The 14666-nt window shown below is 55.2% G+C and overlaps 1 protein-coding gene across 7 annotated transcripts in view; it reads right to left on the bottom strand.

The window, feature by feature from the left end:
• Window positions 1-471: 471 nt before the first annotated feature.
• The window catches only part of LOC141954328 (receptor-type tyrosine-protein phosphatase V-like), a 35753-nt gene continuing 21558 nt past the window's right edge, over window positions 472-14666 (bottom strand). For 3 of the 7 annotated variants that reach the window (XM_074893716.1, XM_074893718.1, XM_074893719.1), the window contains 18 exons: window positions 14532-14658; window positions 14135-14182; window positions 13631-13828; window positions 12663-12753; window positions 12066-12142; window positions 11099-11233; window positions 10400-10522; window positions 9731-9891; window positions 9253-9388; window positions 8588-8667; window positions 7777-7864; window positions 7220-7310; window positions 6485-6561; window positions 5998-6132; window positions 5375-5497; window positions 4459-4616; window positions 3670-3805; window positions 472-1125 (listed from right to left, as the gene is read on the bottom strand). In XM_074893716.1, coding sequence (XP_074749817.1) covers window positions 1066-1125; window positions 3670-3805; window positions 4459-4616; window positions 5375-5497; window positions 5998-6132; window positions 6485-6561; window positions 7220-7310; window positions 7777-7864; window positions 8588-8667; window positions 9253-9388; window positions 9731-9891; window positions 10400-10522; window positions 11099-11233; window positions 12066-12142; window positions 12663-12753; window positions 13631-13828; window positions 14135-14182; window positions 14532-14658 — 2044 coding nt within the window. In that variant the 3' untranslated portion in view covers window positions 472-1065. Of the gene's footprint in view, window positions 1126-3669; window positions 3806-4458; window positions 4617-5374; window positions 5498-5997; window positions 6133-6484; window positions 6562-7219; window positions 7311-7776; window positions 7865-8587; window positions 8668-9252; window positions 9389-9730; window positions 9892-10399; window positions 10523-11098; window positions 11234-11666; window positions 11800-12065; window positions 12143-12662; window positions 12754-13630; window positions 13829-14134; window positions 14183-14531; window positions 14659-14666 lie in introns of those variants that run through there. The other 4 variants (XM_074893717.1, XR_012632146.1, XR_012632147.1 and 1 more) reach the window with 4 other exon arrangements.

The following is a 14666-nucleotide window of genomic DNA, read 5'->3' as shown; positions in this document are numbered from 1 at the left end:
CTTTTCAGCTTGTGCATGGCCATCCCTGCTTACAGAGCAGCAGGGTGGCTGCATGGACAACTCAGCTCCTGGAGCAGCAGCCAGTGCTCTGCAGCGAGCCACAGGGCTGCCAGCTGCTTGCCAGCATGTCAGCTGGATCAGGTGGCTTTGCCCTGGTCCTTGGATCTTGGGAGCCAGCAGGTTCACAATTTCAAGCCCACGCTTCATCAGAAAATGTGTCTCTGCCTTATAAAGCTGCAGGTGGGTTGGAGGCTCACTGCAGAAGTGTTGCCTCAGTAACAGGAGCAGATGAGAGTGAGAAGAAGCTGCTGTGTGCCATGGGCTGCAGTACCTGGAGTGCCCAAGGGTACCGCATCTGCTGCCCATGGCTAGGGACACAGCTACCCTTTTGAGAACGGCCGCTGTGCTGCAGCAGAGGAAGGTCTCGGCATCGCTGAGACCCCACAAAAGCTAACCCACCTTTACAAGCACTCTCTTTCCTAGGGCTGTTTATTGTTTGTACCTAAGACTGATCCACCAGCTGAGACAAACCAGCTCCCACCACGCTCTGCCCACAGCGGTGTCTGAGACCTTAACATGCCCAGTGCCCATGGACGCATGGAGACTGTGGTGCCCAATGCTCGTGACCAACCTCACCAGCCTGCAGGCACCAGGGCTGTCCAGGAGCAAGTCCAGGGCTGCCCCCTCTGTGCTGAGGGGCAACGGCACCACAGAGCCCCCACAGCTGGCACTGCGTACCGCAGTAGGGCTAACAAACCTTCCAGGCACCAGGAATCCCAGGAGATGGCCAAAGCAGGGGAGTATCCCGCCCAGCCACTCGCCATGTCTGCACCGAGGGTCTGCAGCAGTGCGTGGCAGGACAGCACTGCCCATCTGTTCAGGAGACCCCATGTCCCTGCTAACACCTTGTGGGACATGTTGGTGACAGTGCTGGGGTAGGTCCCCTCTTGCTGCAGGGCTCGCTCTGTGCCAGGAGCCCCATGGTGCTCTCACCCCAGCTCCTGGCTCCGGACAGGACCCCACAGAGGTGGAGGGCAGGACGGTGCCAGGAAGTGTCGAGCGGCGTTAGGGCTGTTTCTGAGTGATGATGTCCCGGATGCAGGTGTACAGGAACATGTACTGGTCCTGCAAGAGAGAAAGGGGAGTCTGGAGTCAGGTTTCTGATAGAGAACTCCTGGTTGTAGGACTACCCTGAAATTTGCCTTAGAGGTCCTAATTAACTAACAGTGTCTGATTTGCTGTCCCAGGTAGCCCATGTGTGTCCTGTCAAGACATAGCACTGGAAAAGGAACTATGGAGCTTGTGGATACTTTGAGTGGCCTGATACACAGCTTCTCGGATGTTGCTGGGAAGGCCTTGGATGCTGGCTTTCAGATTCTCATAAACAGGTTGTCACCAGAGTTGCCCAGAAAGGAGGAATCAGGCCTGGAGCTGTAGTTACACCATGTTTGTTTCCTCCTGCTTCATTATTCCTGTGATGGGGATGAGAGGAACATCCCCATCTGAGACTGGGAGGAACAACGTCATCTGACTTCCTCGAAGTGCCCCAGTGGCTTTTGGATGTGCCATGGTGTTTGCATCTAAAACAAGACCGAAGAGCAACTTCAGTGGTGCTGCAGGGCAGTGAGCAGGGAGAGCTCTGCCCAGCTGGAGCGCACAGGGTCTGGCAGTGACCTAAGGCCAGAAGGGAAGACCTCTGGAGCAAGAGTTTCCCTTGGTGGTAGTCTCAGTGTACCTGAGTCAAGTGCTGACAGTGGATCAAGGTAGATCTCTGCAAGCTTTCAGAGGCAGGCAAAAAGATCTGTGTGGTTTTAGTCCAGTTGCATTATTTCTCTATTTTTAAGATCACCAAAACAATTCATCAGTACCAAATGTGGGTTGTGGTCTCAAGTCCAATGTGGATTTGATACGAGGTTCTGCTTACATGCCAGGCTGCTCCAAAATGATGCTAGGCTATAAAACACCAGGACTGACCACTGCCATGGCAGGGCTCCAGGAAAGGCAAGATGTGGGAAAGGTAAATGAGGTTGTACTCAATGCACAAAGCTGGAGGGCAGGGCCAGCCTGCAAATGATGTGGGTCAAAATCACATGGTAGCCAGGGAGGGGGGATTAGGGACTTGACAGAGGGGCCTCCGAACAGCTCACTAATGAGCTGGCTAAGCTGCACGTCATGAGGAGCCTTCTCCCCAGCCAGTGGTGGGTTCAGCCCCACTGAAGGGCCGGGAAAGCCACAGATCACACAATGGCTGCAGTTCTAGGTCACCAGAGTGTGTTTTCAACAAGCCTAATCTGACTGTGAAATCTGGAGTGACAGCCCAGGATTGACTTCAGACCAGGCATGCTCAACACCTGGCCAAATGCAAGAGCACATCCTCAGAGACGTGCTGCACTGGAGCTGGGGGTGCTTAAACACCCGGTGGTTATCCATGGACAATCCCTCAAAGGTTCATCTTCTCCCTTGTTTGGCTACTAACCCTCCCAGAAAATCAGCTGTTGCCCCCAGCAGGACAGTAACATGCCCCTGACAGAGATCAAGGGGTCCTGGCAAGGCCCTGCAGTGATGGAGGAGGCTGGTAGCCACATGGCAGTGACTGGGGCTGGAGGGCAGCCCTGCCTGTCCTTCACTGGCTGTGCTGGGATCAGAGCGACCACTGCTTGTGGCAAGGTGGGGAGGCAGCTGCCTCTACTGCCCCCCCTCAGCAGGGCAGCAGCTTTTGATGGGTGCTTGCTGTGCCTTTATGGGCACATTGTGTCTCTGCTCGGCAAGACTGCTGCTGAAACACAAAGGAGCTCTGAAACAGGGGCAGCGGACGCCTTGCCGTCCTCCGGCTCCCACCATGAGCATGGTTCACATTAATTAAGAATGCAATTAGCTGCTTGCAGGCGGCTCTACAGCTGGGAAGCCCCAGAGAGATCTGCCCCAGTTCTGCTGTCCCGTGGGGAGGGTTTCCAGGGATGCTGCATCAGCTCATTCAGTGGTCGAAGCAAATGAAAGCACTGTCCAGAGGGCATCTTTGCCACCAGTGCCCATCAGGAGTGTCATGTCGAAGGCCTGTGAGGCTGGGCTGGGCTGGCACAGCACGGCAGGGCATGGCTGCGGCACCATCAGACAGTGCCACAGCCCACACAGCTGCAGGGCAGCTGCAAATGTGACAGGGTGTCCCACTGACCCCCACGCAGGCAGCCCCGGCTGTGGCAGCAGGCAGGGGCTGAGAGCAGGCTCTGGGTGTGGTGGATACAGCAGGGAAAGGCACTTGGTAAGGGGAAACCCAGCAGATTTGGGTACTCAGGCTGACAGCCGTGTCCAGAGGCCAAGGGTGAGCAGGCAGATTTGTCATGTAGGATGAAAACAGTGCTTCATGCTTTAGAAGGCAGAATGGGAAGTGCCTTGCATTTATCATGAGCTCACATGCAATTTAACCCATTTTAACTCCAGAACTAAGGAGACTGAAAGCTGTTCCCTGGAAAAAGACTGTGCCCTTAGCCCTTGGTAGCTGGAAGAGCTGCAGGATGGGGAGGAAGCATGGAATAAATCCCTGCATAGGCTGGACAGGCTCCCAGGTGGCAGGTAGCACCCAGTGAGTGGGCAGCATGCTACCAGCTCCGGGCAGCTCAGCATGAATGTTCTCTTCTGCCTGGACCACCATCCTTTCTCCTTCCCACCTACCAGAGTTGGGGTCATGAGACAGCAGCTTCTTGTCAGCTGAAGGGTCACCCCGTAGACATCCACAATTCTCTCAGCTTTCATCTGGTGCAACAGGCAATCCAGGGAGATCACTGTCCCCATTTGGCTCACACCACCACTGCAAGGGACAAGGGAGGGTCATTGATGCCAGGCCAGGCTGAGCTGAACCTCTTTGGAAGTGGGCACCAGCCCAAGAAGTCAGAAGCCCCATCAGAAAACATGCAGCAACTGAGTCCTAGGGGGATAGAGGACTGTGAGCACTGGTCTGGGTGGCAGGGAGCTCTGTGCTGACCAAGGGGATGGGACCCCAAAGTGCCCACTGGAGGAGCCTGGAGATCCAGCCTACCCTGCCCTGCCGAGCTGTGCATCCCTCATGCAAGCCAGCTCTGCCGATGTGCTGGCTCCTGTGGGACTGTGTACTTTCCCTGGCTGCAAGCAGATGAGGACGTCAGGGCTGCTCCCAGGATCCTAGCACTAAACCCAGGGATGGTCTGGGCACCTCAGCCCAGGAGCGCCTGCTCCATCCACACTTGCCCCTGGCCCAGCCCTGTTTGCCCTCCCTTCTCCCATGTGCTTAGCAGAGCACTGCTTCATCTGATCTCCCAAGCTCAGAGCTTCCTTGGCCCCCAGGGACCTAGTCAACGTGCCCCAAAACCTCGAGGACCTTGGTGGAGGACACAGGATTGCTGGTGGCCATGCCAAGGCACTGTGCAGCCTGGTGGGTATCAGCTCTGGGAGGCTACCCATGGACGGAGCAGTCATGTGAGGTACCTGCAGTGCAGCAGGAGAGGACCGGCTCTCTTCCGATGGGGCATGCACCGTCTGACAGCAGTGAGGAGCTCCACCAGGCTCTGGACATCTGGCTGCTTCTTGCTGCTCCAGAGCGTGTATAGGAACCGTTGTACCTGCCTCTCCTTTGCTTTCTTCTCCTGGTAAGACACAAAGAGTTGACATGGCTTATGGGGAGGGATGGGTGAGTTTGGATGCAGAGGGGTCCCAGCTCTCCAATCCTGAGCTGACTGCTAGCTTCTGTGAAGCTGTTCAGGCAATCTCTGCTGGGGCATTGTCCATCACCAGTGCAGTGGGTATGGTGTCACTGGCAACCTGCTCTCCTTCCCCGCAGCACCCCGCCCTGCCCGTTGAGAGAGAGACTGAGAACTGTGTGCACCTTTTCAAAGATCAGAAAGACATAACAGCAAGGGGTGGGGGAAGCCTCCAAGGCCTCTCTTGTATGTCCACTCAGCAGATGCTATGGATCACAGAATCACAGAATAATTCAGGTTGGAAAAGACCCTTGGGATCATCGAGTCCAACCATCAGCCCGACTCTACAAAGTTCTCCCCTACCCCACATCCCCCCACAGCTCATCCAAACGGCCCTTAAACACACCCAGGGATGGGGACTCCACCCCCTCCCTGGGCAGCCTATTCCACTCTCTGACCACTCTTTCTGGGAAAAATGTTTTCCTAATGTCCAGTCTGAACCTCCCCTGTTGCAGTTTAAAGCCATTCCCTTAAAGACTGTTGCAACTTAGATTCTCTCCTGTATTTGTGGACTGCTGGCACTCCGCTCTTACAGCTCAGACAAGTTTCCACGGACCTTTCAGCCCTTGTCCCTACAGACCTGTTTGCTAGCAGCGAAGAACATCTCAGGCAATGGGAGGCAGGCCTGCCCCATCAACACATACGTGTTTTATTTTGAGCTGGATACACTTCCATCCGTAGACAAGCTTCTCTGCGCCACACTGGATGGTCAGCATCTTTGTGCAGAGAGAGTCTCCTTCCAGGGGCCAGCATGCCTCACTTGCGACCTGTGCGCAACAAGAAGTTTGGCTTCATGTTGATGGTTGTCATCTCTCGGATCAGTCACCATCTCTGTGATGGGGTTGGACCGAGAGCACCCCCAACATGTCAGTTCATCCCCTAGCTAAACCCTGAGGGAGTTTTGGAAACAAGAGCAGATTGCAGCCAGCTTCCCGGTTAACACAGACAGAGCTTCTTGGCAGTGGGAACCTGCTTGCCCAACACTCCCCACCTTGGCTGGTCAGAGGCAGGACCTGCTGTCCTTCGGTGCCATGGAGATGCAGCTTGAAGAGTACCAGCTGAGTCCAGGGCCATGGACAGAACCTCTCTCCCATGACAAGCTGTGGGAGCACTTTGACACAGGAAAGGTTCAGCTTTAGCTAAGCTGGATCTGCACCCAGGCTTCAGGAGGCAGTGAAAAGTGTTCAAGTTTCAGAGCTATGTTAGTTTCCAACTCCATTAAACAGATCCCTGCTCTGCCATGGCACAGGCAGGCGCGGCACCTTACCTCCCCTTTCTCCTGCCATGGGAGAAGTGTTAGGATGGTGTGAACGTCCTGTTCCCACACCAGGGTCCAAAAGTCCTCCATGGTCAACTTGTCAGGCCCCTGGACAGCCAGATACTCTCTGCTGGAGCTGCAGCCCTGAGTGGGGAATGAGGATGTCACTCTCCAGCTGGAGAGGTTGGCACAGGTAGCCCATCAGCCCAGGTGGCTGTGGGAGAAGCCAGGAAAAGAAGGGAAGGAAGCTGATCAGGACAGGAGGAAATGAAAGAAAAGAAAGCGCCGAGGGAGGGAAGCGAGGACAGCCTAAACTGGGTAGGTGAGCACAGACACATTCTCAGTCCCCACAGTCCCCTCTTGTCCACACAGAATCACAGCGGCCGTGATCAGTGGAGCAGTGCAGGAATCAGGCAGTAGGGAGCAGGGGCAAGGTGAGGAAGGGGGAGCGTCTCCTGTTGCCTGTGGGACCCAGGCACCGGGGTGGGCAACTCACCGGGACACGCCACACCTGCAGAAGACCTGAGAAAGGGCCCTGTTCCAGCAGGGAAAACTTCACTCTGGAGCGATCATCTGCAAAATATGTGGGAGGTGGAGGGATCCAGGGCAGCCTTGTGCTCACACAGGTCCTGCAGACTGACTGCCAGACTCTGCACAGCCACACAGATCCAACCCCCCATTCACCATTTTTCTGCAAAGTGTTCCCCTCTGCAGTGCTCTTCTCCGGCTCATGGACATTGGTCCCAAAAGACAGGTCTCTATCCCAGCCTCCTGCTCCAAGCAGATACGTGTACTGTACGTTGCTCAGTGTCTTAGCCAATGGAGATCTGCATATCCTGCAGATGCTCTGGGCCACTGTTCCAATGTTTGGCCACCTTCACGGGAACTAATTTTTCCTTATACTGACTTGGCTTACCCTTCCAAATTATCCCTATTGCCTCTTGTCCTTCCATGGTGCACCCCTGAGAAGACTACATTTTCTCTGTGCCCTCCCAGCAGGTAGCTGAAGACAGCAACAAGATCTCCCCTTTGCCTTCTCTCCTCCAGGCTGAACAAACACACCTATCTCAGTCCCATTCATCATGTGCTCCACCCCTGAAACACCTTGGTAGCCTTCTGGTGGACTCACTGCAGTGTGTCAAAATATTTTCTTGTACTGTGGAGGCCCTGGCGCAGCCTGGCTCCATGCAAGTGCAAGAAGGAAGAGGATGCAAGGTGTCACAGCACTTACATGGGAGGATACTGGAAGATGGCCGTGTCTGCTGGTTGCCTGAAGATGGTGTTGCAGAGCTGGCTTCTTCCTTGACAACCTCTAGAAGAGTCTGCCAGAGTGAAAGAGTGGTGGAAGCAGTAAGCAGGGAAGGGTCAGGAGGAGCAGGAGATCACCTGCCCTCAGCAGAGGGAAGATTATAGTTGCACGTGCAGAAGCCTTAGCAGGGGTGCTATGTGACCACCTCTGTGGGTGGGGGGGTGGGCTGCCAGGTCTGCTCCACGCTGTCAGGAGATGGCTGTAGGAGAATGGTGTTCAGCGAGGTCCCTACCTTGCATGGGGTCTGGGAGGGAGTGGGTGTGGACAGACCCTGATCAGTGAAGGATGCGTGAAGGAGTTATGTGCCTGGGGATGCAATGCCATGGAGAGGGGACACTGCCAGGACAGCCAGGCGTGTGAAAACTGGGGCAACTTACTGGGTGTCCCCCAGCCTGGCCAGGTGCAATTGCTCCCCCAGGTTCCCCCAGTGCATATGGCCATGGCAGTGCAGCCTGCACCCTTCCCAGGACAGCTCTCACCTCATACTCCCTCAGGAAGCCCACACGGGACTTGGCCGCCTTCTGGGCGTAGTGCTGAGCAAAGCTTTTCAGTGGGATGGGGCAGGACCTGGGGAGAGAAACTGGGGGTAAGGGTGAGGTTGAGCAAACTCAGTAGCATCCAGGCTGTGTCTGCAGTAGGCGGACAGGGCTGTGAGCAGATGTTCACCCCCCGAATGGTGGGGTCCAGGCAGGTCTCAGGTGTATCACAGCCCAGGGCCCATTCCCAAGATGCAGCAGAGACAAGGGCATCCTGTTCTGCATGAGGGAGGAGACAATTTGACCATAAAGATAGGTATGTGACCACCAGATGTAGCCTCAGAGACAACAAGGTAGGTGGGCAAAGCCATGCCCAGCCTGATCGTGATCCCTCCTCTTGGCCTCTGTTAGAAGGGACATCCCAAGGCCACCCAGCTGCCATGAGCTCCTCCAATTCAAACCTATCTCTAGGGCATCCCTGTGGGTTGTGAAGTCAGGAGCCTTCCCCAGGACAGCTCTGCAGCATTTTGGCATTGGCGTAGCCCAAGAGACTGGCACTGGAGGAAGGAAGGATGTGATCCCACAAGTCCTCCCAGTGTGCCCAGTGACTCACACCTAGTTCTGGGCTGGGATCCCCATGCTGTAAGGAACAACCAGCCATGGGCTCACCACCTTAAAAGACCAAGTGAGGCGGCTGGCTGGGCTTCCCCATCTTTCTGTCCTGAAGCCAAGGCTCAAGCTGGGGTCAGGATCCCAGCTTGCTACCTGAAGGGGCTGTGGATAGAGTGGCTGGCAACACACAGGAGGCCCTTACCTCTCTGTCTGTGATAAACTCAGGAGTGGTTCTTCCAAGATCTTCTCCAGGATACAACTGTGCAGGAAAATATACTGGGACTGGAAGGCAAACGCAGACAGCAGTGTAGAGCACTGCACCACACAGACAGCATGAAAGGGTGGGTCTGGCACTGCCAGGTAGGCAGAGGGTGTCCTATATTCATGCCCTAAAACCCCTACATTCATGCCCAAAAGGCCCTGGCTACTTCAGCCTCAGAGGCCCTGAATCCCTCCACTGGGTTTGTCTGTCTGTCCTGAAGGGTAGTACTGACACCTTGTCCCAGCCCTGACTGCTGGAAATATTAGATGGGCTGTGGAGCATCACAGGCCAAAAACATGGTGTGGGTTAAGAATTGCCTGCAAAGGGCCTGATCCTGTTCCTAGATTTCCAACTCTCCTGGGAGGGCTCTGAGACTCTGTTGCTGCTATGGTTCTAGCAGTGAATGAAGCTGCTGGAGGCCCCCACAGCTGAGCAATATCCACTCCAGCTGTGCTTCTGCTTTGAGCGGCACCATGATACAGTGCCAGGCTGGGGACCAGCCTGGGAGTGCCAGGGCTGGCCGGACAGCTCATCTGTCTGCCAGCCCTGCTAGCTTTTATGCCATGGAGCAAGGGGTCTGGGGGAAGAGGGAGCAGAGGTCTTACCAGAGTCTGAATCATCAGGTAACGGTTCATCCGCAAGGCATAAACAACCCCAAATGTGTCCACCACCTTCTCCTGCTTCATCTGCTGCAGCAGCCGGTCCAGGGCGATGAAGGTGCCCGTGCGGCCCACCCCAGCGCTGAGAGCACAGACAGCAAAGGTTAAACATTGCCTGACCCCACAGCTGATGGCCTCCCCTCCTGCTGCTAGACATGGCTCCCAGAGGCTGCACCTTGGGGCACCGGTCAGAGCACCCCGGGGCACCGGTCCCAGCACGGCATGGGGCTGAGGGTTCATTCAGACTGCCCTGGGTTGGTGCTGATGATCCTGTAATCCCCAGCACCCAAGCAGGAGGCTCTCTACAGACCATCTCTGTCTTCCAGGCACTGCTTTCCCTCCCAGCTTGGGCACGAGTAGGACCCTAGTCCCCCATGTCCTCTCCCATCGTCCCTTCCTGCCATCCCCCACAGCAGAGCCTCACCTGCAGTGCACAAGGGTCGGCCCCGCATCCTTGGTGCTCTGGATGTGCTCCCGGACCAGCTCTCTGAAGGTCATAATGGAAGTTGTGGACTCTGGAATCCCATGGTCAGGCCACGCTGTGTAGTGCAGGTGGGACACGTGCCGCTCTGCCTGGAGACCCTCCTGCCAGGGGGGATGTTGGTGATCGGTATGCAGACCACGGGGACAGGGACATGCTTGCATCCTGCAGCCCTGGGAGCAGCCAGGGACGTGGGGACACCCGGCTCAGCTGCAGGGAACAGCCAACGGCAAGTGTGCTGCACTGCCTGGTGGCTCCTCCTCCGCTGTCCTCCCCTACAGCCTCCTGCCATGGCGAGGCACGTGGAGGTGGCAGGGAGGAGACCTGCCTTTGACTGCCAGGGAACACGCCTTTGAAGCTGGAGGCTGTGTCCCAGTGCAGGGACGTGGAAAGGAGAGAGCAAGGGTGGACAGCAGGGGTGATACATGTTGGACACTTGTGTTACCAAGCTTGAAGTGACAGGCTTCTACTCAGGGGACTGGGTTTTCTTTGAACCATGCTAATGGCAGGGAAAGGAAATTATGCCACCACCATAGAGGAGAGATGCCACTGCATCCCATGCAAACTCCCAGCCCTTGACAGGCCCCTGAGTCTTCTTGGATCTTTACTCACATGCCACAGTTTGAACTCGCGCATGGTCCACTCCTCGGAGCTGCTCTGCATCAGCAGGTGGACCCGGACCTGCCCGTAGGAGACTGGGGCAGATTCTGACGGCCAGTAATGATCACAGAGGACCTAGAGCAGAGGCAGGATACGGTCCCAGTGAGGCCAGTGAGGGCCCAGGTCCCACTGGCTGACCTCCTGGCTTCCTGGAAGCATCTGGAGAGCAGCAGCTGTGCAGGGAACCAGGACAGGTCTTGGGGAGCAGGCAGGGGTGCTTCCTCTTGCCAGTGGGGGCTTTGCATGGCTCCCCCCCACCTCCCCTTCATTTGGATCTCAGCCTCCTCCAGCGAAAAGGACCTGTCTGGGTCTCATCATCCCTGGAGACTGGGGGAACAGGCCATGTGAGGTGTCTCATCCAGAGGCAAGTGGTAATTTCAGATGCTGCAGAAATATCTGAGGGTGATGGGCATGGTTCCAGCTAAGCCCCACTTCTGTCCCTTCCTATCCCAATCTAATGCTGAGCAGCACACATCAGCCTCTGTTACCCCAGACTGCCTGTCGGGGAACCTGTGTGGCCCATGCTCACCCTCAAGCCACATCTGAGCTGGGGCTGCTGGAGGGCACAAACCCAGCCCTGGGCTCAGCTCACACAAACAGGTCTGGGCGTAGCTGGGGCTGGCACATGAAAGCCCAGCAGTGCTGACCTACCCGCCCATTCTCCATGCACACTGTCAGCATGATGATGTTGCAGACGTTTTGCTCCCACACCAGCCTCCAGAAGTCTTCTATCGTTTTCTTCAGGGGCCCCTGGGTGGCAATGAACTCCTGCTGGGATGTATAGCCCTGAGCAAGAGGCAGACAGGAGGAGTTGGCAAGTTGCTGAGGCAGGTGGATCCTGCCCTGGGACACAGTCAGTGCCTGGTCTGCTTTTGTGGTAGAGGGAGAAATGCCTGTTGCCCTTAGCCCATGCAAACACAGTTCCCAGGCAGCTGATCTCAGAAGCAGCTGATTTCTCAGGAAGCATGTACTGCCCAGCACGTGCTCTCTGCATATTTGGAATAAAGATGTGACCCCCACCATTTCCCTCCAAGTAGTTCCTCATTCAGCCTAACCAGAGGAAGGCAGATGTGGGTCTTTCATGTGCTCCCCAGTCATTGCTGAAGGTAGGGTGAGCATGCAAGGTCTCAGGCTGCTTCTTTGCCTTTGCCCCTTTGACACACACATGCCCCGCGGATCCACACACCCGATCATGCATGCTGTGTGCCCTGCCTGTTACCTGGAAAAATCTCCCAGATGGGGGATGTGGGAACAGCTCCAGGGTTGTTCAAATGCAGCTGCACAGACCAGAAGGAGAAAGAGCAGGCAGACAGACAGGGCAGTAAGCTGGGAGATGATGGGAGGAGGATAGTCTTCAAGAAGAGAGCAGAAAGCCTTGCCAGTCTCCCCACACTCACACCTCTGCACTCGCAGCATTTGCCATCTGATGATCTCCACCAATCCCAGCTAAAGGGCAACTATGCATCTCCGCCTGACCCCCACCTCCTTGCCATCCTGTGCCAGCTCTGGCTTCAGTGGCAGCTCTTGCCCACCAGCCCTCACAACCTCAATCCAGGCAGAGTTTCTCTGACAGCGCCCCGTGGCCATGTCTCTGTGGGGAAGCCAAGTGGGCACTCACAGGCATAAAGTTGGCATTGATGTAGTCTGAGTGTGGGTCCTCCCCCAGTTTGCTCAGCTTGACCCGAGAGTGATCATCTGAAAGAGACCGCACACACGTGACACCCCAAGGCAGCCCCTCACCAAGACATGGTCACTTCCTCCTCACCTGGGTAACACACTGGGAGAAGCCCCAGCAGCTCCATGCATGCAGTGAGCAGTGAGGCTCTGTGCTCAGCCAGGCACTTCCCCCTGGAGAGGTAAGCACTGCCTGCCCGCTGGGTTAGCAGGGGGTAAGAAAGCATAGCTGGTATCATGAGGCTCATTGGAGAAGCCATGGGACACCCTTTGGTCTCCAGCTGAGACCCATCCCTGAGATGGGCTCCTCAGCACCTGCCCAGCAGCCTCCTGGAGGAGCTCAGTCCTGGCTCAACCCTTAAGCCTTGAGTCTCCAGCAGGAAAATGGAAACTGAGGCCCATTTCAAGGCTCCTTCTTCTCCCAAGAGAGGAGACAGGCACTGTGAATGCTGAAGCGATGCAAGGTGAGCCTGTCCCTGTGCACTGCAGTGTAAATTCCTGCCCTGGATGCTGGGGGGAGGAGGAAGGAGACAGCACTTACAGGGCAGCACGTGGGGATATCTGTTCTTGGAGACATTCGCTGGTAGCTCAGCCTCCACCTTTGGCTGCTCCTTCCCAACTTCCTTCAGCTCCTGTAGGACAGGGAAGAAGATAAGCACAAATGTCTCTCTGGAGAGCTCATGATAACACAGCTCCCTGCTCATGGCCAACGGCTCTGTCTGGTCGTTAAAGAGGGTCACCCACACACAAGAAACTTCTCTACTCCTCCCTCAGTATGGCCTGTGAAGTCTGAGGCATAGGTGGCTTTTCCCAGTGCCTTTTCCAACAGCACTGTTTGTATTTAAAAGAAAACAAGCCCAAGAACAAATATCGGGTAAAAAAAACCTTCTCAGAAATCAGAAGTCTACCAAGAAGCTCAGAGCATTTTGTGCTGGGAAAACAGAAATATCTTGAGCTCATTCAGAAGGCCAGAGAAGGGTGATCTGAGGAGGCATTGAAATCGCTGATGGGATCTCCAAAGGTGCTGTCAGCAGAACAGTTCAGAGCCTGCACATGTTGGCGGTGGGATCCAGTGAAGGTAACCTGAGGTGAATTTTACAGCCTGGCCCTATAGCTCTGAGAGTGCTCCTCCACCTTCCTTTTGGCTGCAGGCTCTTTTCTAACACTGTCAGGGTGGATCTTATTGCAACACCACTCAGCATCTTCACCGCCAGTCCAGGCCTGGGGCCCTCAGCTTTGTCCACCAGCAGCTATGGACAGTGCTAGTTCACCTCATGCCACAGACATGTGTTTTTAGCAGGACTTGAACAAGACAGGTTTCGAGCAAAAGAATTGCCTGAGCACTTGGTCCATCCAATCTTTGGCCTCCAAGGCTGCCTAGTAGGGTGGCTGGATTGCTAAGAGATGGGTTACTGTCCCTGGAGATGAGGAGTCCATAGAGGCCATCCAACAGCACAAGCTACCTAGATAGGAGATTAAGTCTCATCTCTAGCAGGAGTCTCATCTCACCTCAAACTCCTGGAAAAAAGCGTGGTTAGCACTTGCTGTCTTCATCTCATAGTACTGCTTGAAGTTCTGTATGGGAATTGGCCGATGGACGTTTCTGCATGAAATGAAGTCCAGAGGAAAACTTGCCTTAGCTATTGGGAGGTCTGGCAGGCCAGTCAGGTGGCCAATGAGACAGCCCAGCCTTGAGACCTGCAGTACCTGGATGCACACACACAGGGAAGGTTTATAGCCCACGTCATTGCCCAGGGACGTGGGTCCAACAGAGCATTGTTTAAATATCGGGAGGGATTTCAGGATGATGAGGATATTCTCCTACTGCAGAAGCCTCTCAGAGGAGGTGTGGACAACGCATTGGGCAATAAATACTGAACATGGGAAAGCCCAAGATTTAAAAAATAACTGAAGGAGTTGGATTGTTCCTGAGTCAAAGTGAGAAAGGAAGTAGGTGAAGGACTCTTGGACCTGCAGTGGGGACACACAGAGAGGGAAGATGGCAGCACTGACCTCAAGCTGTAGGTCTCCATTTCCTGGGGCAGACTTCTCTTCTTGGTTCTAGAATCAAAGTATGGGAGATGTTACTCTTCCCTGCAGTGCAGGGACAGATGCTGTGAGCACACTGCATGCTGCTGGCTCACGGAGCACTTGTGAGCAGACAGCTCACATCAGGCACGCTGCCCTGCACACATATAGCGTTCTGCGAAATAATTGCACACGGGCAGCTACTCTCTCCCTCAAGCAGAGGCCTTTTGCTTCTGTGCTTGCCAGGCACAACACCACTACCAGGTGTCCTAGTTTGCCTAGATCTCTTTTTATACCCTCTCACTGCTCTTCCTCCTGGCCTGCCACTGAAGGTTGAGTTTCTCAGCCTGCACCCATCAGGTAAGAGATGGTTCATTCTCACCTCTTTGCTCTGAGCTGTTTCCAGTAGACCAAAGCAAAAATAGCTGCAAGTGTCAAGACAAATCCCACGATGATTCCAGCGATTATTGGCATTGAGAGTGGAGTTGCATCTGCACCTGATCCAGCAGCTGGAATA

This window comes from Strix uralensis, chromosome 24 (genome assembly GCF_047716275.1).
Source record: "Strix uralensis isolate ZFMK-TIS-50842 chromosome 24, bStrUra1, whole genome shotgun sequence".
NCBI classification, from domain to species: Eukaryota; Metazoa; Chordata; class Aves; order Strigiformes; family Strigidae; genus Strix; species Strix uralensis.
Note: the sequence above shows the minus strand (reverse complement) of the source record. Positions and strands in the feature narration are given on the sequence as shown.